Raw genomic sequence first — 21251 nt, forward strand, 5'->3', positions numbered from 1 at the left:
TTACAAAATAAATCTTTAAAGACAGTATCATCCTTGCACGCATCAAGCTCCATCAAAATTCCATTCTTCCTAGAAATACAACACAACAATCAAGTAATTAATTCCCATAAGATTATCATGTACATAATCTATAAAATTTTCTTGTCTACATTTTGTGGAGGTTGTCATTGTTATCGCTGGTGTGAAGAGACAGTTTAAAGTGAAGCTCAAACATAGGTATACAATTAATAGTTGGTTACGTAAAAGACAGGGAAATACAACTTAAATACGAATATAGTTTGTTGATGTATCAATTTTCAGAATCCCTATCATTGGAATTGGAGGCGGACCTACTCCCTCAACTTTCAGTAATTAATTTCTTCTTTAAGAGATAATGCCTATACTTAATTAGTTGATTGTATAATCAAGCCTAAGCTTAAACTCACAACTACGGTTCATTAATAAGACCAAAGGTGACTAATTAAGAATATATATAAAAAGTATAAACTTTTAAAGCCTCCCATTGCCTTTATTATATCCAAAAGGATTAACAAGTGTTTTTAGATAAATGAACACCAGATAAAAGTTGAATTGTATTTTTCTAGTTTTGGATATTACTTCACTGATTATCAAAAAGTAATTGTGTATTGTACCAATTTCGACTAATTACATACTACATTTATTATAAAAGAAAAGTCTATTTAACCAAGAAAATTTAATAGTAGGAGGATCTGAAATTTTTTAAACTAAAGAATCATTGAATTCAAGATATGAGTTGACGGGTGAGGAACCAAAATCAAATAGATTAAAGATTTGTGAGAATAATATTGTGCATAATCCATGCTTCTATTGGTGTTGTTAACTTTAAAAACAAACCCTAAACGACCACCTAGAACAATGGGTCCTAACCACCGGGCAGCTGGGGAGGTTGGACCATCAGAATATAATGTGGTTATACTATGATTTATTATTATTATTAATTGTAATTGTCACCCAAGTCGAGCTTGAATAATGCGGATATTAGTGGATGTACATATTCGCCCTGCAGTAGCTTCATTTACTCGTGACCTACTTGGATTCTTTCTTTTAGTTCTAATCAAAGATTCATACATAGGGCACAAATATTTATTTAAACCTTTCTATTCTTAGACCTTGCCAACATCACACGAGTTTTCCTTGCCTTTTTACATATAAATTTAAAAAGTAAAATAATGCCACTAAATTAATTACCCAATAATTGAATATGCGATAACTGTTTATTATAGTTTTAATTTTATTATTCTCAATAAATCATTCATAAACATTGTGGATATCAATGTTTAAATTTATTAAAGCCAAACTAGAAGACACATTATCGATACATAGCAAAAAAAGAAAATAGATTATAAATTAAAGTTTATTATTCCAATAAATGATTGGAGTCATAATTATTCAACAACAAAAAGACAACAATGTGACATTATTGGGGCAATAAAAATGCTATTAGGTGATTTTGGATCAAATTAGAATAGTCTATTGAAAATTATATGCTTTTAAACAAAATTTTCCAAGCTTTCCTTGTTACTGATAACACTCCACTGCACCACACACACACACACACACACACCAACCATGGAAACTAGCATAGTACAAACAAACATTTATCCCATACTAACCACCTCCTCCACTTCTGATTTCTAATTTGTTTGGGCTTTTGAACAACCCATATATGGGCCCACATATTAGAGGTAGAGACCCACTAATGGATTCTCAAAGAATGCTCAACAATATCCAGCTGGCACTACCATATGGGTCCAACGTGTACCGCCCACATAAAAGGTATACCCAATGATTGGATCAAAAGCCTGAGTCTGTTCAACCCAAACCTTTTCTAGTCTACGTGTACTATTACATGGCCTATCATTTCTACCTTTCTGTTCCAGTTTTCCATTAAAAAAATTTTGCCGTTGAAAAGCCGTTAATCGCGCCAAATTCTCAACTGTCTGAAGGTAGGAAATTAAATCAGTAGCTGAAATTATCAAATAAAAAACCAGATTATACTTCTAAAATAAAACTTTTAAAAAATGAAAAAATAAAAAAGAAAGATGGGAAAGAGGGTGGGGGAGAAGTCGCCTTCCATATTGCTTCAACATTCCACCTCTCTGCAACCCCACATTATATAAATATATAGCTGTATTTTATACTTAAATAAATATTATATTATATGTATAATATATAGTTTTTTTTTTTTTTCTTAATTCCAGTTCTAACCTTACACTTGTTTAAAAATGTCACCTTCTTCTTCTCCAACTTGGATATATATAGCTAAACAGAGATAACCACATAGAGCCCCTATCTCTGTTTTCCTTCTCTATCTGTATATAGCACCCAGAGAGAACATTATAACAATAAAAAGAAGAAAAGAAAGAAGCTTGGCCCTCTTTTTCTTGAATAGAACTATAAGGTATAACTCATTTATCCATAATGTTAATTACAGTTTCTTTTTTGTTCTATGTCCACTTCATTTTGGCTTTACTGTTGCTTCTATTTTCGTTTTTATAGTCTGTTTACATGTAATTTGTTACTGGTTTTACTTTTTAGTAATGGATCATTTAATTGCTTGATGTGTTAAGTTCTTCTTTTCTTATTTCATTCTCTTCTGAATGTTTTATATGTTATTCCTGACATAATGAAATGAATAATCTCAAAGCTGCATGTATGTTGTCAGCATTAGTCTATACTGAAAAGAATTTAATTTAAATTCTGTGCTTGGTATCTCTAATGCAATTGCACTTTCTATGCGTTTGTATAGAAGTTGAAAAATGCCTGGAATAGCCATGGATGCACATGGTGATCGGATGGTAGATGGTGCCAATGGAGACTACTCACCTTATAAAGGAAGTTTTAGCCAGCAGAGGTCTCCAAGGAGCACTTTAAGTCCACACAGTACGCGCAGCGACTCCATTGATCTAGCTATTGACGGTGTAGTAGACACGTCTATCGAACAATTGTATCACAACGTCTGTGAGATGCAGAGCTCTGATCCTTCGCCTTCGAGGGCTAGTTTTTTGTCGTACGGCGAGGAATCGCGAATTGATTCTGAATTGTGCCACCTTGTTGGAGAAATTAGGGAATTGGAGATAACGAAAGAGATGGTTGCAGACAATAAAGAAGAAAATAATGTTGGTGACTTTACTCCTACGAAAGATAATGATTCTACTGATCAGAGTTCTGCCAATAAGGATAGAAGCCGAGCTGCAAGTCTTAAGAAGCAGCTTTTCCGCTTGCAATCGGATTTGCAGGCATCAGTTAAGTCAAGCCCAAAGAGCAGATCTCTCTGCGATAAGCCTCCATCAGATAGAAGGTCCGATAAGAATATGAGGAAGAGAAATGCAGGTTTGAACATGAAGAAGCAGCAGAGGAATTTTGCTTCTGCTGGGGCAAAGTTTCAGAATGAAGATCCTCTTGAGTCAGGATTGGAGAATCCTGACCTTGGACCCTTCTTACTTAAACAAACAAAGGATATGATTTCTTCTGGCGAAAATCCTCAAAAGACTCTTGAATTTGCTCTCCGAGCAACAAAATCATTTGAGGTTTGTGCAAATGGAAAACCCAATTTAGAGCTCGTCATGTCCTTACATGTTTTGGCAGCTCTATACTGCAGCTTAGGCCAGTACAATGAGGCAATTCCTGTTCTTGAGAGGTCTATTGAGATTCCAGTAATAGAGGATGGCCAAAATCATGCACTTGCCAAATTTGCCGGATGCATGCAGTTGGGTGATACTTATGCAATGCTGGGCCAGATTGAGAATTCAATTCTGTGTTATACAGCTGGTCTGGAGATCCAAAGGCAAGTCTTGGGAGAAATGGATCATCGAGTTGGGGAGACATGTAGATATGTGGCCGAGGCTCATGTTCAGGCATTGCAATTTGACGAGGCTGAGAACCTTTGTCAAATCGCACTTAACATCCACAGGCACAAGAGTGGTCCTGCATCACTTGAAGAAGCAGCAGACAGGAGGCTCATGGGACTTATATGCGAAGCGAAAGGAGATTATGAAGCAGCTCTCGAGCATTATGTTCTAGCAAGCATGTCTATGGCAGCAAATGGGTTGGATATAGACGTAGCTTCTATTGATTGCAGCATTGGAGATGCATACTTATCTTTGGCAAGGTATGATGAGGCTATTTTCGCTTATCAAAAAGGGCTTACTGTGTTCAAGTCAAGTAAAGGGGAGAATCATCCAGCAGTTGCTTCTGTTTTCGTACGTTTGGCTGATTTGTATAATAGAATAGGGAAGTTCAGGGATTCTAAATCTTACTGTGAAAATGCCCTTCGAATTTATGAAAAATCCAATCCCGGAATCCCTGCAGAAGAGATAGCTAGTGGACTTATCGATGTTTCTGCTATCTATCAATCAATGAACGAATTCAATCAGGCACTCAAGTTACTTAAAAAGGCTTTGAAGATATATGGAAAAACTCCAGGTCAACAAAGCACAATTGCTGGAATTGAAGCCCAGATGGGGGTCATGTACTATATGATGGGGAATTATGCTGATTCTTACAACACCTTCAAAAGTGCGGTTTCAAAATTCCGTGCAAGTGGAGAGAAAAAATCAGCCTTGTTTGGCATTGCTTTGAACCAAATGGGTCTAGCCTGCGTGCAGCGTTACGCAATAAATGAGGCTGCAGATTTATTTGAAGAGGCAAGAAGCATTTTGGAGAAGGAATATGGACCTTGTCATCCTGACACATTAGGCGTCTACAGCAATCTAGCAGGCACCTATGATGCAATGGGCAGGTATGTTTCTCTTCCATCAATATAATATCATTAACCATTCCTTTAGCTTTTACTATTGTTTATTAATTTCTGTTGGGTAATTTTACAATTAAACAGATTGGATGATGCCATTGAAATTTTGGACTATGTCGTTGGCATGAGGGAGGAGAAGCTAGGAACAGCAAATCCTGATGTGGATGATGAAAAGAGAAGGTTAGGTGAGCTGTTAAAAGATGCAGGAAAAGTTCGAAACAGGAAATCCAGATCACTAGTAACCCTTCTTGACAGAGAACTCCAAATTATACCGGGCGATGCCATTGAAGTATCATAAATGCTACTCATGTACATATGTCCATATCGGTTTTTTTTTTTTTTTTGGAAAAGAAAGGCCTAGAAGAGATTTACTTGTTTTGTTGGTTGGCTTGTTTGTTCACTAGATTCCTGTTGGCATTTTGAGAAAATTAATAAAATGAGAATAGGGATAAACAGGAATCAGAAAAATTCGTTTAAAATGTATTTTTCATAATACCCCTTGTTAGAGGAGTGAGGTGGGGACAAAAGAAAGGATTGCATTTATACTTCATTGCTTATGGCATTGATGAAATTCCTTCTTGTCATATTCTTCTTTGTAGTGATTAATTTTGAATAAAAGAAAGAAATGTTGGAATATCATTTTCATCAATCGGTACACCAAACTGCTTATTAGCAGGCTTGTACTTGCTTTTAACGCAATCTGAAGCTTTGCAATTTCAATCGCTGATGCAATGGAAAGGATTAAGAGGATATCTCAGCTGTGAAAACAACAGGAGAAATGAGAACAGATTGCTTACCAGTTTTGTCTTGCTTTTACTTCCAGTTTTGTTCAAATGTCCTTTCACAACTTTCTTGTCAACAAGAAAAGATTTTAAACAGTTTTTGAAGTTATCCAAAACCATATTCATTTGTGTGCCTCTAGTCCAGCAGCCAACAGAAATGCTATCTGGTTTGTTTAACTAAGAAACTGGAATTGAACTTTTCTCATTGCAATGCATTTCTTTTAAGTTGTGAGGACATCTTTGTGGAAACTTTGATAAGAACCTTTCTTCTGGTCTTATTCCTCATATTCAAGTAAGTGTACCTATCTGGTGATCCTGGCCATACTGTGCATTCTAAAAAGTCTTAGTCTAATCAAGTGATGCAGGACTAAAGTTTTGAGCAATGCGTTTATAGTGAAAATGAGAACTGAAGATTTTGAGGAAAAAGTTAATACAGCAGAAAGGATTGTGAATTAAAAACAAAAGGGTAGGTGAAAATTTTACTTAGAATACTAGCCCAAAGTGAAGCTCCCTGCATTTTGGATTTACTTATTCGGCTTCACTTGCATTATTGTACATGCAAGACCATACATCTGCTCCCTGAGAGTTCTTATTCTGTAGTCCTCTCTTTAGCTATAGGTACATTTTAACAATCTTCAGTTACTTGCATACAATAAGCACTCTTTTGGAATGCAAGTTCCAATTCTAACTGTCAAGCACAAGCACTTACTATGCTTTCTTAGTCCAAGCACAAGCTTGGTTCAGAGGAACAGGCGTGTGGGAAACTGATCCGTCAAACATCCTTTTCAAAACCCACTGGTTAGCTGCCTCACTGAAGTGTATGCCATCCCAGCTAATAGGTTCCGAAGGATCAGCACAAGCAGTTGCAACACTAGTGTTATTGTTATCGTCGGATCTAGTCCCACAAAAGAGGACTAGATTCGGTTCAAGAATGCCACAGCAGAAGTTCCATGAATCCTCAAATCTGCCATTACGATGTTAAAAGTGATTATTCAGGAATAATACGGCTAAAAAAATTTGAAGTATTAATGTCAATTCTGATGGAAGTTACACCTTGATTTCTAGCATCATCAATTAGCAAAAAATTTAACTTTATAAACATCCACATAGGTAATGGCAGCTTGTGGAAGTTGCTTTCTCAACTGCACGACTGTGTCTTTGAGTTGCATATTGAACTCTTGGACCACTTCATTCTGTGCCACTGCACAGTGGTTCTTGTCATGAGTAGCATTCTTGGGAGGGAATAATGCAGCTACAACGGGATCGCAGCCACAACGGGATCGCAGCCAATTGGCCCTACGCTATGCACCAAAAAGGCTCTTGCTCCTTCACTATAAAGTCTGCAAGCAAAATGCATCAATTCAATCAATTTAAGTTATGCCTATAGGAAGATTTTTACGAGGCACTTAAAAAGTTAAAGTAGGAAATCTTCAATTTATGAGACTACTTGCTTACTTGTACTGCCTGACTGAACTGATATAGAATGTCAGGAAATGTTAATTTAACTTGATCTTCCGTGGTGTTTAGAAAACCAAACACCAGATCATTGTCTGATATCGAATGTGTACAATGACTTCGAAAAATCTTTAGGACTTGGGAGGCCACCTTTTAAGACAGCAACCACATCAACCAGAATGTCATAATATTTTTTTTCCTTCTTTTAATCAGCAAAATTGGAACAGAGCAATTAAAAGTATCAATAAAAGGAACTTCTACTTACCACGATTCCTCGAGTTATTAGCTTTGAATTGCACGAATTGAGAGACTTAAAGGGCAAGAAAGAAAGGACTCCTGTTACCAGGCCTAATAGATGATCCTGCACTTGCAAAGTTCGCCCCATGTACAAAGTCTGTTCCTATAGAATCCAAGTATGCACTAACTTATGGTAACCTCAAGTATTCAGCTGCATTGAACCATCAAAAAACTAATTAAAAGTTGCTCAAAGCATTAAATCAGAGCCAAAACAGTACACAAGTTTTAGAAAAAAGATGAAGCTTATCCATAAAATCTATGATCAGACGACCATCACATAGCCTTCCAGTAGGTTTCTTGAAGAAGGTTTGACCATGGGGAGGAGGCACAGGACCAAATATGGAAGACATTCCTCCAGTGTTTGCAGTTGAGTCTCCAAAACTATAAATAGCAGGAAATGCACATTTTGAGCTATGGCTTGTCGCCGTGGAAAAGATTCAATTTGCTAATACCATAACCAGTAGTCCAAGCGTCCTCCTAAATATTCCTCCAGAGGCCATGATCATTGATCCACTGCAAGAAATATATGCCTATATATTTACTATCTTGTTTGATGATAGACTAATCTGCTTAACCACAGTTATTTATACTACAACCTTAGGCACAACGTGACAGAACAGGGATAATTTACTCAGCTAAATATCACAAGAAATGCCGAATTAGAAGAAGTTCCACTACAGAATTCCAGAGATTGTGGAAACTAGATGTTTTCAGTTCTTAAGGTGTCCTAATGTGACAAGTTGTGGAAAGGCACACCTGCATGATCTTCTATACTATTTAGAGCAATGACAGAATTACAGAATCTGTTGGCCGATGCAAAATCCAAAAGGGAAGGTACGAAATGATCCAAAGTATACAGCAAGTAACTTAGAATTAACTGTGAATTTTTCTTTTCAAAAAAAGACTAACTTTAGATGCCATAAATTAGACTTGCCCCATGATAATGTCAATTCTCATAAGTATGCATTCACTTAAGCTGGGAAACTAAGATCCTATCTTGTGGCATCATCCTTCCATATGATCAATTTGTTTGAGAATCCTTGCCTTACTGGAGTGACAAATTTCTAAACGAAGCCATCAATGTCTCTATCAAAAGGCTTGAGTTAACAATCTATAAGAGATTATCAAATAAGAATACTTTCTGATATCCTGCTTACTGCAGTACTTTTTTTCATATATATATAGAATGTGTTATGGTCTGGATTCATAGAGGAAAGAAATCAGTGAATAGAAGAACAGAAGAGAGAGAGAATAGAGGAAAAGAGGAGAGAACAAAGAATGGAGAGAAGGAAATTGTGATATTCATTCAATGATGGACATTCAGTCCTCTTTCTGTTAATACAAGACAAAATAAAATAGGCTAACAACATTCTGCCAACTAAACATTCTAGAAACAAAATAACAACCGAATTATTCTCTCACAGAAATGGATAATTGTGCTCTTCCTTTCATACGCTGCATAACGGCTTCCTCGCCAGGTTGTTACAGATATTCCTCATCCACGTGCCTTTCCTTTGCCTTGCCATCTCCTCCATTGTCATTAGTCATCACAGCATGACTGGATTATTTTTCTGTGTTTGTTTCCCGTACTTTAGAGTTTGGTCATTGCAGTCACATTTCATGTATTATAGTTCTCTAGTTTAGCATAAGAACTGAAAAGGGATGATATCTGAGTTCAAGTCAAAGAGGACTTGGTATGTCAGTCTTCCACTACCTTTTATGTGCAAGAGAAATTAGAATTTAAGGGTTTATGAAAATGTTATACCATCATTGACAGGAAAGTTAAATAGAAAAAAGGCTCGATGTAACTACACAATATGGTGATTGAATTAAAAAGAGAAATGATAAGTCCAATGTTGAGTTCAGTGAGCACTATTTGTATGATCAAACTCTGGCGTACCAAGGTATTTATCAGAATGACCTTCTGTTTTATAGAGTACATATTACAGAGATGATTGTCCAACTCAAGTCCTTAGTTTCAGATAACCAATGCTCACTGGTTTAACTGATTGAATAAATTGGTCTTCAGTTGTAATCATGTATAACTAGTTGCATGGCATTGATTGACTCAAGTCATACTAGAATTCCGAAAATGCCGACAAGCCTCCTCAACTGAGAAAGACGGATAAGAATGAGAGCCATTGAGGATTTTATCTGCTACCCATTGATTAGCTGCTTGAGAATAGTGTATGCCATCCCAGCTTATATGCTTTGAAGGAATCTTGCAAGGATTCCCATAAATTGTTCCATTTACTATGGCTTTCTTTCCACAATCAATATGATACCCGTAGTAACTTCCACAACAGAACTTCATTGGATCCAGAAACCCTGCAAGTTGTTCAATCAAAACATCTTTAATTTTTCGAGGCACTATAAAATAGATTCTTGTCACATTTCTTGAACCAATAACCAAATTCTGTCAACATTTATGACAGAAGTGTATCTAATGTTACCTTGACTCTTTGCAGTACTGATTAGTTGATATTTAGCCGAGTACACATCAACATATGTGAATGCTGAATGAAGAAGCCGGGAGGTCAGCTCCAATACCGTATTCTTCAGCTGCTTATTGAACTCTTGAGCAACCTCATTCTGAGACTTTACACATCCATTTTGATCACGGTTACCAGGCTTTGAATTATATATAGCACTGTAAGGCAAGCAACCGATTGGACTTGTATTATGCACCCAAAAAATTCTTGCCCCTTCCTCATATAATCTCTGAAACACCATTTAGAATTGTTAGTATATTTTTGCTGTTCTGGTTTTTCTGATCTGGCCTTGTATAGCAGGTCTAGTTAGCTTACATGCACCGCTTGAGAAAACTGGCTCAGGATATCAGGAATGGAGATTATAACTTGTTCTTCTGTGGTGTGTTGAAATCCGTAGGCCAGATCGTTCTGTCCAATGTCAAATGTGTATAATGCCCTTGGGAAATCTGCAGGCCTAGGAAGATTGCTTTTGAATGGTGGGGTGTTTCCTGGTTCTGTAATTTTCCATATGAACTATGATTTTCTATCATTATTATTAGGATAAAATACAGAGGGGGAATGATGAACTGACCACTGGAGCTGCGCGTATTATACAGAGCTGTAACGCGAGCTTTGAACTGTATGAATTGGGAAATTTGTATACCTAAATGAAATGGACTATAACCACCGGGACGAATTGATGAACCTCCAGTTGCAAAGTTGGCTCCATGCCTGAAATCAGTCCCTACGGAATCCAGGTACGGACTAAGATATGGTAACTTCACTCTCTCAGCTATTAGCCAAAACAAGAAAAAAAGGACAAATGTATTCATATGTCAGTACGTTGAAGTTCTAATGCTTACATTTGCCTTGTAATGCAAGAGAGCAGGTATTCAATTCCCAAGGCTCAAACAAATTTCAGACCTACCAGAAAAGATAAGTTGGTATTTGGAAGATATCATTTTCTTTTCTTGGATTCCCTTATCTAGAAGCATCTCGAGAACATCTACAGTTACCTCACTACATCACTAAATAAAAACAACTGAAAGAGTATTATTGCCACTAACCTAAAAAATCTATGATGAGACGACCATCACAAAATCTTCCTGCAGGATGTCCAAAGAACGTTTCACCATTAGGTGAAGTGACCTCTGATAATGCTGCTGATATTCCACCGGTATCTGAATTTGAATCTCCAAAGTTGTATACTGCCTGGAATTCACATTGCTGCAAATGAGTGCCACTCATCACCACTTTTGACTGAGCTATCATTTCCAAAACTAAAATCCCATATGTACAAAGTAGCTTAAAAGAGCCCATTACTAATCTCAGCAGCAGCATTCAAGAATTCAAACAAGATCTGCATTCATGCTCAAATCACTAAAAGCCTCTCTTTTTTTACTTTTATTCTTCTTTTTTCTTTTCCTTTCTTTTTTTTTTTAACTTATTAGAGATTTTGTTCTAAGCTTTGAAGACACCAAGGACATTATCTCTCTTACCCTTTTTTCTTGAGCTGAAAAAAAGGGGCCCACTAAAATTGATGATTGATTTTTGGATGGAAAAAGACAATGGTCCAACCACAATTAAAGTCCTTAAATTCTACCCAGAATATTGCCCCTTGCAATTCCCAAAGTTTCTTTAAAAAAAAATTCTAATTCTTGTCTAAAAGAATTTATTTATTTCAAAATAATTATAATATCAAAAGAAATTGTTCTAAATTAAGTATGATAACAAAAATTTGAGAAAGCATTAAGTATTTTGTCCAGTTTTATCTTTATTCATTATGAGTTAAAGTATTAATGAAGTAGGAAAGCAAAAGAGTATTTTAGGAAAATTAAATTAATGTTACTATAATTAAGGTTACTTGATAAGTTTTTTAATCCATGCATAATTATCTTAAACAATATGTATTGGAGTAACTTTTGAAATCTTCAAATTATTTTGTCAGCAGAACTTTTCTTTTTAAAAATTTGATAATCATGAAAGTAACTTCGCCTTACCGTTAAAACTTACTAAAATCCAAACTTCCTTGAAATCTTGAACTAATTCTGCTTTTTTTTTTCGGTGAAAAAGATAAGCAGGCCAACGCCCGAAACAAAGAGACTACTGCCTAAGTGTCACTTAACAGAAGCTGCCTTAAAAACAAATGGGGGAGAGGACAGCTTAGTGACCTCCATTGGAATCCCATGAGCTTGCTTAGAAACCCAATCAGCAGACTGGGTGAAAATAGAGGTTAAACCTGACATGCAATATCCCTGGTTTACATATGAAGTTGAAACCTGCTTCATGGAAAAACAAATTTTAGACACAATTATAAACGTCAATTCTTTTTAGCTTATTATATTATTACAGTTTATATAACCAAAATGGTATTGCAACTTATTATTATCATTTAGTGATACAACATGCAACCAGGAGTAGTGTGTGCTATAGAACCAGAGAAGACCACTTACTGTGAAATTGATTAGCAAAGGAGTAGGACCCTTCTTTTTCACGTTCTTTAAAAAGGTTGGAAAAAGAAAAAACAAACCATTATTTATCTCAACAGTAGCTATGACAATGATTCCGAACAGATATATGCAATGACATTGATTTTGCGCAGCTCTGTGGTAACCCACAAATGACATAAAATTATTTTGTGCAAGCAACTAAGAACTCTCATTTGGCTATTGAAAAGCAACGATGACCCTGTCCCTGAGACTCAGTTCCAAAGTAGCCCTTTCAGCTTTCAAGAGACACCCAATAGTAACCACCTGAAATGTTTATTCAAATTCGGATTCATATATTTATAACAGTGGTTAGATATTGATATCACCTCATGGCATTATATCACATCGCGTGCATGCACTAGCGGGCAAACTACATTGTCAAATCCTTTATCTACTGGGTAACTTTATTTTTCTGCAATGGTGGCCAACCAGTCAATTATAAAACCATGACTTAGCCAATTCACTTTGTTTTTTTTTTTTCAAAAAAGGAATAACCAAAATATCAGCATCCATGTGCTGAGAAATGGAGACCTGGCATGTCCAGAGAATGACTAACAAAACACTAGAGACACAAAAAGACATAACTACTGCAATCAGGACAACGTTCAGGTTTTGCTGCTTTTCCTAATATAATTTCTTATGCAGAGGGAAAAGAGGATTAAATATTCATTTTTGGCCTTTCACGTTGTTCTTTATTTTCAATCCTATGTAATTATAAACAAAACCAGGAAAAAGAAAAGGAAATTATGAAGAGAAAACGGGTGCTTGAATGCCCATAGGCAATAGCACCAATTTCTTTATTGGATTAAATGAACATATTATATAAAGAGCGAAAAAATTACAGTAAAAAAGCTCCTTGCATACGGTTCTAGAAAAAGAAACAAACAAATTTTTAGGTAAACGAAGAAAGACGCATTTCATTTCATACCAAAGTTCTTTGTTACAAATCTTCGTTTAAAATGATAAATGATAACATATAAATACAAAGTCTGGACTGCAACACATCAGAAATAAGCCCTGCACTTACAGACAGCCTTATTTATGTTGCCGTGGTAAACTGATCTGCCTTATTGAGGTGCAGCTGCCGCGAACTCCAAGTACTGTTTAATGGAGAAGGAAAAATAATTGTTGGCAACCTCTTACTTTCCTCTACATCAGGGAAATCAGTAGTGTAGTGAAGCCCACGGCTCTCTTGCCTCGCCATGGCACTGCTCACCACCAGCTTAGCGCAACAAAATAGGTTCCTCATTTCACAAGCCTCAAGCCCTACCATTGTCTGCTCCCATCCTTGTTCAAATAAGTGCTTCTCCCATTCAGACTCCAGTTCTTTGATTTTTCGGTCAGCAGTTTCTAACCTTGTTGTTGAGCGAACAATTCCCACATATTTCCACATGACTGATTGCAGTTCTTTCCTTAATTTTGCAGTCGTCTTCAATATGTCATCTATCACACTACTCCTAAGTGAACTGGGCATAACTGGTCGGGCCCACCAATTTGAAGCACTGAGATCAAGCTTAGAGCTCATCATGTGATCAATTGAAGGCTCCACAGCTCTTCGTGCAAAAACCAGTGCCTCAAGCAATGAATTGCTAGCAAGTCGGTTTGCTCCATGCAAACCAGTGCATGCAACCTCACCTGCTACATACAGACCTCGCACATTTGTCTCCCCCTGAAGCCCAGCACGAACTCCACCGCACATATAATGGGCAGCAGGAACTACTGGAATTGGCTGAAGGGTTATATCCAGGCCATACTTAAGACACTCAGCAGCTATGTTGGGGAAGTGAGAGAGTATCTTTTCTCTTGGCTTGTGACTTATATCAAGCAGCACATACTTCTCATTACGCTTTTTAAGCTGGTCATCAATGCTTCTCGCCACCACATCCCTAGGAGCTAGCTCGGCTCTCTCATCATACAACGGCATGAACCGTTCCATGCCTAAATTATAGAGAACACCTCCATCACCCCTCACAGCTTCGGTAATGAGAAAAGCATTCTCTCTAGCTTTGCTTGGTTGAATGGGAAGGCCTTCATCAGCTAAGGCAGTTGGGTGGAACTGCACAAATCTGATAAAATACAATAGTTGTAAATCCTGTCAGAAGGAAATTTTATTAACATAATTCCATAGTTGTTAACTGATACAAACAAGTACCAATATAAGAAGCTTCACAAGCCAAGCACATGTGGAGGAGAATTTCCATTTCATGACATTAAATCATCTGGATGACTATCTTGTGTGCATAATCAACAGATGCAAAAATATTTATACAACATCTTTACATTCCCCTTGATGGTCTCGTTAGAAACCAACAACAAATTCAATATCCTACCACATAGGTGTATTTGTAACAAAAGGAAAATGACGCCATTACAAATAGTAAAATCTTATGTGGAAATTCTAGATGAGTAGTTACTTACTCCATGTTGGAAATCACAGCCTGAGCTCTGTGAGCCATTGCAATTCCATCTCCAGTAGCCACCTATAAGAACATATTGTTAAATTAAAGTAATCTGATGTAGTATACTCACAATCAACACCCTCTAGGTATGTTCATTTGTAGTATAAGGAAAGCAAAAGTAAATCAATATATCATTGATAAATAAGTCTATAAATGAGCAAAGAGACGTACAAGTAAGCTCAAAACAGATTCCAACCTCTAACTACTGATTCAGTTTATTAACTATTGTAAATCCCTTCCCCCTTGCAGAAAAGTTATTTACATGCTATATTGTGATAGAATAGCTAGATGATATTATTAAAACAGTAAAACAGGAAGTACCCACTTGCATTTATGAAGACATTTCAGATTCAGATTGCAATGGTAGTTTGTGAAATTCAAGTATACAACAGGGGTAGCTTTACCTAGAGATACCCCATGCATATATATTTTAAATTAATTTGGACAATAAAAGAGGTGACTTTTCATCAAGAGAAGAGGCCTCATTTACATCTAATGATAATAATTGAAATAGGTGATTACACGAATGAAAAATTAAAATAGGTAACTATCTTAAAACTTGAGATATAATACAATCCAAAGCATCATTGAGGAAAACAGCTTTAAGTAAGAAACTAGAAAAAAGAAAGGTACCGGAGGATTTGTGGTAGTTGGATAGATATGCCCAGCCCCACCTGAAGCAAGTAAAGTCACCTTTGAAATAAATCGAACAACCTGGAAGATTAAGGCAAAAAAAATAAAAATTTAGAATAGAGGTTAAAATTCACAAAGCCAATCCTAGATAAAAGAACCCTTCCATCACCTCTTCTGTTTCAGTATTAATGGTGTCAACACCATGGCAAACTGTGTCGGGACCGTCCTGCCAGAAATACAAAATTTACTTCAACATTCAAACTGATTTGGAATCTTAAACCAATTTAGAAATAGTATAAAATTAAAGCTTTGCTACAATTAGTCCTATTCACCTCTTAAAATACCGTAGAACCAAAAGTACATAGGGACTACCAAAATTTGTGCTTCTAAACTTTTGTATAAAGAATAGGAGTATTAAGAACTGACCTGAGAAGTTAGCAGATCTATAGCAAATTGATGTTCAAACATGGTAATATTAGGATCATTATCAACTGCCTCCAGCAGAGCTCGCTCAATCTCCCTTCCAGTCATATCAGCAGCATGAACAATCCTATGGTGAGAGTGACCTCCTTCCCTTGCAAGGTGCAGGTTTCCGTCCTCACCATGATCGAAAGTCACACCCATAGATATCAATTCCCTGATCCTGTCAGGTCCTTCTGTACAGACGATCTAGCAAAACAGAAAATAGAAAAACAGAAAAAGGCACAAATTACAGCAATTATTTCAGAAGACTAGCAAATACACAATTCAAAGAAACTCGACATGTATAGTGTTGCAATCCTCAAACTTAAAAGACAGTGATACTCTATCTTTGTACCAAAAGAAATCACAATGAAAAACTACTAGTTCCAACTCTTACTCTGACTGTCTCCTCATCACAAAGATAAGCCCCTGCTACAATAGTGTCCTGCATGTGACTCTCCACAGAGTCCAAAGGGCACAACACAGCACTAACACCACCTTGGGCATAGTTTGTATTGCTCTCATGAGGCTCAGCCTTGGTGATCACAGCAACAGTTCCATGTTCTGCAACCTCAAGGGCATAGCGAAGGCCAGCAACGCCACTTCCAATAACAACAAAATCAAAATACTTAGTGGACTCATCTCTCAAGCAAGATGATATATTGATTCTCCTTGTTCCAATAGATTTACAATGCTTGCCAATGGTAGATTGGGGAATATTGTAATTCTGGATCTGAAAGATCTTGGAGACTCCACATGACCTAGAAGATATATATGCACGACAAAGTAAATAATAGCAACAGTACACAGTGATATTAGGGAAGCAATATAATATTTGGTACAAGTGAGATTCTAAAAAGCGGCATCCCTCTTCTAAAGCAAGAAGAATCCCTAATAAAACATTTTACTAATACATAACTTGAGGTGTTGTTTTAATCGAACAAATAGAGAGAAAGCTGAAAGAAGTGTTTAGAAGATTTAGGAGTTGAAGAAACATTAAATCCTCTGCATATATTAAAAACCAGATACTACTTGAGTGGAGAAGTAGAGATCTTGACTTTATAATAGCATGACAATGGAATAAAAAGGCTTCAAAGCAGAAACCGTTTTATCAGAATCTAAAATGGCAATATAACAAATCCTCCATACAGAATAATTAGTATTATATGGATCATAACAATCTCAGATATAGAAGATAGTAATTCAATGTGAGTTTCATTCATAATTTAAATAGCTCTGTGAAAGATCCTTATCAAATACCATGAAAGCTCTTTCTGCAAGCATCCATTGAAAGCTACATTGGAAATTCCAGCATTTTGTATCCAACCTTGTACCCTGCATTTCTGCAGTCCATATTGCAGGTTACCACCAAAGGCAGCTACACTTGTTGCCATTGTAGTTCCTCTGCCACGCAAACCACTACATCAGGACATTGCACGAAAAGTATTGGCTTCAAAAATTGCCAGTCAAAATTAGCAAATAATAATTGATCAAGAAACAGCTATAGGACCAAGACCAACCAAGAAAAGCCACAAATTCAGCCAAAATCACACACACTCCTCCTGTATTTCCATGATAATCATTTTTATACCACCAGAAAGCTGCCCCCATAGTTAAATTGAACTAAGAGAACCTTCTAGCAGAATCCATTAGAGAGAATATAGAAAATAAAAGGACAAATGAAATATTCAGTAATTCAATAACCAAGATGTAAGAAAAACCAAATCCAAACAAGGATACCTGAAGGGCCAAAATTCCAAAAACAAATATAGAACAAGAATAAAAAAAGGATCAGAAAAGTTTGATATTTCCTTTTTCTATTGTTTTTCCTTGAAAAGAAAAAAGAAAGTTGTTGTGGATAAGGGTAGCAAATCAAGTAACCAAGCAAAATTTCATATAATCAGCCAAAAAGAGAAAGAAAGCTGTAACTGAAAGCAACATGTACTGCGTCCTAGACTGGTAACCTTGTAAAACAAGGACAACAACAGCACGTAACTGAAATAACCAGAAAACCCAACATCAACCAATGTTGGAACAAGCATAGTATCAAGTTAGGAAAAGTTACAATCTTTTTTCAAAGCGATAAACACTTACAGAGAGTGTTGTTCAAGACAGTCCTTGGGTAGAACCTGAATCTGGGTATTGTTTTTCTTGGTCTTTAAAGCAAGAAAGAAACCCGAAGATAATGCATAAAATATTGGTTCTTGGGATTAGTTTTATTCTTGAATCTTAATAACAGGAAACACTGGAATTGGAATTCGAAGAAAGAGAGAGAGAGATGAGAAATGGCACATGAACGAAGCGCCACAACCACTCCTATTTAAAGGGTTAGTTGCACCAGCAATGAAAGAATGAACCATCCCCGAAGTTCGCGCCATCCAAACTCTCTGTGCGCGTGTTTGTATACGCGCGCCGCCCCTGTTCCTTTCCCCTTTCTTTCTGTTTTTTTTTTTTTTCTCTTCTTCTTTTTCTCTGTAGCTCTTTTGTCTTTTACTTATCGGTCGTTTAACTCAACAATTCCTGTGAACTGTTTTGAGCTAGCTTGCCTTGTTGAAGCTCATTTCTTAAGGAAATGAATTATGCATTCATCCCATTTTTCAAGTTTGCAATCCAACATTTTCTTCTGAGTTAATGATTAGATGGCGTGTGAGTCCACTCTATACACATTTTAATTTATCTAAATTCTGAGCTAAATCTAAGAATTATCATAATATATAACATCAATTTATTTATCATCCAATCAATTTAGCGCATCATATAATTCATTTAATTTGTACAAACTACTAATAAGTTTTACATACTTGATAATAATTGGCTTTTCAATAATATTCATAATAAAAATGAAAGTAGCATCTTTGAAACATTTATAAGAAGAAAAAAGCAAAGAAATTGACCAGGTTAAAGAGGTATGGACTTCGACCTTAATCTCGATTCAGCCCAATAAGATGTTGACGCCTGAGCAAGAAAAAATCGCCTAAAAAGAAGGTAGAAAAACCTTTTTCTCTATATTGACCCTTCCGAAGAAAAACAGAAACGGCTCTTTAAGAAGACAAAAAAGAAAAAAACACTAAGGAAAAGCCTTTTTAGACCGAGGACTGTGCCCAGGTCTTCTTCATGTAAAAAATCAAGTTCCAATTTAATTATCATATTCAGTCAAATTATGGACCTAACTATTTGGGTTAAGTTCTATTTACTCTCCTAGATTACCCTTATTATAATAGTTAACTTAATACTTTCAATATCTTATACAGTTTAATCTTTTTCTGTTTGAAATCTTAGTATCTTACAAAAATGATAAGAATATCATTAGCTAGACATATTTACTTGTTTAACAATTTAAAGTAAATTTATATGAAAAAGTTAATAATGCTGCTTAAAATATTATTCAACTTCATTAGAAATTAAAATTAATTTATATAATAATAATAAGGGTTTTACTCTATTTCTATTATAAAAGAAATAATTTTTTTTTTAAATGTAATATTTGATAAAAAATTTAAAAATAAAAAGTTATATTTTATGTATTTAATCTTTCTGGAATTAGAAGTCACCCACTCTTCCTGAGGCTTTTTTGTGAGTCGGAGAAAAGTATTCACAATATATGATAGCTATGGCTGGTCTGAGAGCTCACTTGGCTAGAAATAGAGCTTCCAGCAAACAGTTCAATAAAGAAAAAAAAAAAAAAAAAGGAAATTTCTCTTTAAAGGCTGACTACATAATTTTGGATTAAAATATTAGTCATTATTAAAATAAAAACTCAAGAATTTTAATAATGATAGAGAATATATATATATATATATATATATATAGTCACGAAACTTGAGCTTAGAGGTTAGCCAAGTCGCGCGACACTTAGTTAACTTATTTGGTCGAACTAAGTAAGCCTAGATAAGAATTGAGAGAGATTGTAGATGAGCAAAGTAGGCAGCAGGATTTCGGACTTGGGTAGAGTAGAGAGTTGAGAGCACTTGAGCTTGGAAAATATAGAGAGCTTTATTAAATTTCCAACCTTACTCTTTTAAAATACTAGTCATTATTAAAATAAAAACTCAAGAATTTTAATAATGATAGAGAATATATATATATATATATATATATATATATATATATATATATATATATATATATATATATATATGTATGTATATCTTTGACTAGTGTAATAAACCTAACCTCTAAACATTGACAGTAATTCTTAAGATTATATGTTTTCTCAATTTCTTGGCTCCCTTTTTATTCTCAAATTTAGTTTGACATACCTTAAAAGTGTCATTTGGCTAGAAATAACAATCAAAATTAGTGATTTTAATGTTGTGTTTGATTTGTCAATAATCATCTATTCTCCCATTTTCTTTAGAAATAAGCTTTGTTATTTCCAAATAAATCAAGTTAAACTAATAATAAATGGTCAAAAATATCAATAATAAATAAAGTTTGATTCTCACTCCACATTGAAGCAGCAGATTTTATCAATTATAATCTTTCGCAAATGATTCTTTTGGTTGTTAGGAATATAAGCATTGTTAATCATATGAGTAAAAGACTCATCTGAAAAATTAGATTAGATGAATGGTAATCTCTTTAAATTGTGAACTAAGCTCAATTGTGCTCAAGATGTTTGAGTCTAGGTGGAATCGAATTAGCTATGATTTACAAAATGCAAGAAAAAAAATAATTATTTTATAGTATAATTAGCTATTCGATATTGTATAAATCTAAAATATTATTTTATAGTATAATTAGCTATTCGACATTGTATAAATCTATGTGTACAAAGATTAGAAATGAGAAGAATGTAAATAAGTGGATTGCAGTTAATTTTAATTTGGATGTAACCATTAGCATGACTTAAGTCAAGCTAATGGGTTTGTCCATTTTATATTATAAACTCTTTTATATTATTTTATATATTCGATGTGGGATAATTCTCGCATCCTTCAATATCCAATATAAATTCAAGGTCTTATACTATATAGGGCCATAAGTTAAACGGGTCATAAAATAAGTTCATATAGACACGAAAATTAAAAATGAGAGGTGTGTGAATGGATGAATTATAATTAATTTTGATTTGGGTCTAACCATTAGCATGACATAAATCAAGTTAATGGATTTATCCTTTTGCATTATAAACTCTTTCATATTTTTTTATATATCCGATATGGGATAATTCTTATATTTTTTAACAAATATTTTATCTCTCTTAAATTTTAAATATTTACAAAATGATTCGATTAAACTTCATATCTACCTCTAAACTTATATTTATTATATCTTCAAGCATTATAAATAGTACAGACAGGATGAAAGACTCTCTAACAATTTGAAAGTAATGATTGATAATGTATGAAAGTAGAAGCGAAAAGGAACAACTTCAAAGCTTTGATTTCAATGATTGAAAATGCATTTGTTGAAACTGAAGTTGCCAA

At 35.1% G+C, this 21251-nt stretch overlaps 3 protein-coding genes and 1 long non-coding RNA gene across 8 annotated transcripts; 1 reads left to right on the forward strand and 3 right to left on the reverse strand.

The window, feature by feature from the left end:
- Nucleotides 1–1923: 1923 nt before the first annotated feature.
- On the forward strand, nucleotides 1924–5423 carry LOC8269299 (protein KINESIN LIGHT CHAIN-RELATED 2). Its single transcript, XM_002517282.4, has 3 exons — nucleotides 1924–2422; nucleotides 2771–4762; nucleotides 4859–5423. The coding sequence occupies exons 2-3, from the start codon at nucleotides 2781–2783 to the stop codon at nucleotides 5070–5072; spliced, it is 2196 nt and encodes a 731-aa protein (XP_002517328.4). The 5' UTR covers nucleotides 1924–2422; nucleotides 2771–2780; the 3' UTR covers nucleotides 5073–5423.
- Nucleotides 5424–5810: 387 nt separating this feature from the next.
- Nucleotides 5811–7454, reverse strand: LOC8269298. Its single transcript, XR_007215914.1, has 4 exons — nucleotides 7277–7454; nucleotides 7012–7161; nucleotides 6610–6896; nucleotides 5811–6520 (listed from the first exon to the last, which is right to left on the reverse strand). It is a non-coding gene; the product is annotated as an uncharacterized LOC8269298 (long non-coding RNA).
- Nucleotides 7455–9113: 1659 nt separating this feature from the next.
- LOC8269297 (GDSL esterase/lipase At3g27950) lies at nucleotides 9114–11347 on the reverse strand. Of its 4 annotated transcripts, none has more exons than XM_015718179.3 (6): nucleotides 10847–11347; nucleotides 10708–10764; nucleotides 10444–10572; nucleotides 10116–10294; nucleotides 9762–10029; nucleotides 9114–9636 (listed from the first exon to the last, which is right to left on the reverse strand). In XM_015718179.3, the coding sequence occupies exons 1-6, from the start codon at nucleotides 11118–11120 to the stop codon at nucleotides 9377–9379; spliced, it is 1167 nt and encodes a 388-aa protein (XP_015573665.1). In that variant the 5' UTR covers nucleotides 11121–11347; the 3' UTR covers nucleotides 9114–9376. The 4 variants fall into 4 exon arrangements, with proteins under 4 accessions (XP_015573665.1, XP_015573663.1, XP_048230173.1 ...); XM_015718177.3 differs by having other exon boundaries at nucleotides 10372–10572; nucleotides 10847–11340; XM_048374216.1 differs by lacking the exon at nucleotides 10708–10764 and having other exon boundaries at nucleotides 10847–11341.
- A 1810-nt stretch (nucleotides 11348–13157) lies between these two features.
- LOC8271331 (L-aspartate oxidase, chloroplastic) lies at nucleotides 13158–18154 on the reverse strand. Of its 2 annotated transcripts, none has more exons than XM_025157023.2 (8): nucleotides 17917–18154; nucleotides 17083–17241; nucleotides 16220–16583; nucleotides 15787–16029; nucleotides 15530–15586; nucleotides 15361–15441; nucleotides 14687–14748; nucleotides 13158–14334 (listed from the first exon to the last, which is right to left on the reverse strand). In XM_025157023.2, exons 2-8 carry the CDS (start codon nucleotides 17214–17216, stop codon nucleotides 13308–13310), a joined length of 1968 nt encoding a protein of 655 aa, XP_025012791.1. In that variant the 5' UTR covers nucleotides 17217–17241; nucleotides 17917–18154; the 3' UTR covers nucleotides 13158–13307. The 2 variants fall into 2 exon arrangements, with proteins under 2 accessions (XP_025012791.1, XP_002517324.1); XM_002517278.4 differs by having other exon boundaries at nucleotides 17083–17226; nucleotides 17917–18149.
- Between the last annotated feature and the right edge of the window lie 3097 nt (nucleotides 18155–21251).

This window comes from Ricinus communis, chromosome 5 (assembly GCF_019578655.1).
Source record: "Ricinus communis isolate WT05 ecotype wild-type chromosome 5, ASM1957865v1, whole genome shotgun sequence".
NCBI classification, from domain to species: domain Eukaryota; kingdom Viridiplantae; phylum Streptophyta; class Magnoliopsida; order Malpighiales; family Euphorbiaceae; genus Ricinus; species Ricinus communis.